Source organism: Penaeus monodon, chromosome 31 (genome assembly GCF_015228065.2).
Source record: "Penaeus monodon isolate SGIC_2016 chromosome 31, NSTDA_Pmon_1, whole genome shotgun sequence".
In the NCBI taxonomy this organism is placed as follows: Eukaryota; Metazoa; Arthropoda; class Malacostraca; order Decapoda; family Penaeidae; genus Penaeus; species Penaeus monodon.
The window spans coordinates 20,485,170-20,485,747 of record NC_051416.1 but is presented as its reverse complement, the minus strand read 5'-3'; the positions used below and the strand labels follow the sequence as shown (position 1 = coordinate 20,485,747).

Here is a 578-nt window from a genome sequence, read left to right as displayed (position 1 = left end):
AAATTACACAACGAGTGCGTATAATATCGTAATTAGTATCCTGTTTGAATGGCAGATTTTCAATTCTTTTTCTTCCCCTGGTTAAGTCCTTGCATTAACTATTCCTCCAGAGAATGGCACACACAAAATTACACTCTGAGTCACCTACAGGAATTGCTGTCCTTATGAAAAAGGTTAAACACCTTAGCCTTAGAAAAAGTATTGTATATAGAAAGAGAAGATATTCTTATCATCTACTATCTCTCGTTAATAGATACAACTATCATTGAAATGCTATTTTTCGGGTCACGGGTCACAGGTCACGGGTCAGCAGCTCTTACCTGTCTGCGTTGCAACTGAGGCTGAGGATGCAACAGGTCATGGGCGCCGAGGAGCAAGTCTGCCTCAACACCATTAGTCTTGATCCTGGAAAGTTAATGCAGTGACATGACCTAGGAAATGAGACATGAAGATATGAAGGCAAGCGTGTCCAAGGGTTTTCTCCAAAAAAAATCCGAATGTTTCTTTGTTGATTCAATCTGCAATATAAGCATCGATATGTTCACTTGTCTCATTACGTTCTTTAAAATAAACATATG

The 578-nt window shown here is 39.1% G+C and overlaps 1 protein-coding gene across 1 annotated transcript in view; it reads right to left on the bottom strand.

Annotated features, from left to right (window-relative positions):
• The window catches only part of LOC119592849 (transmembrane protease serine 11B-like protein), a gene marked incomplete at its 3' end in the record, with an annotated part of 17,713 nt that overhangs the window by 7,297 nt on the left and 9,838 nt on the right, over positions 1 to 578 (bottom strand). The window contains 1 exon segment of the mRNA XM_037941749.1: positions 321 to 405. Within this exon segment, the coding sequence (XP_037797677.1) occupies positions 321 to 405 (85 nt within the window).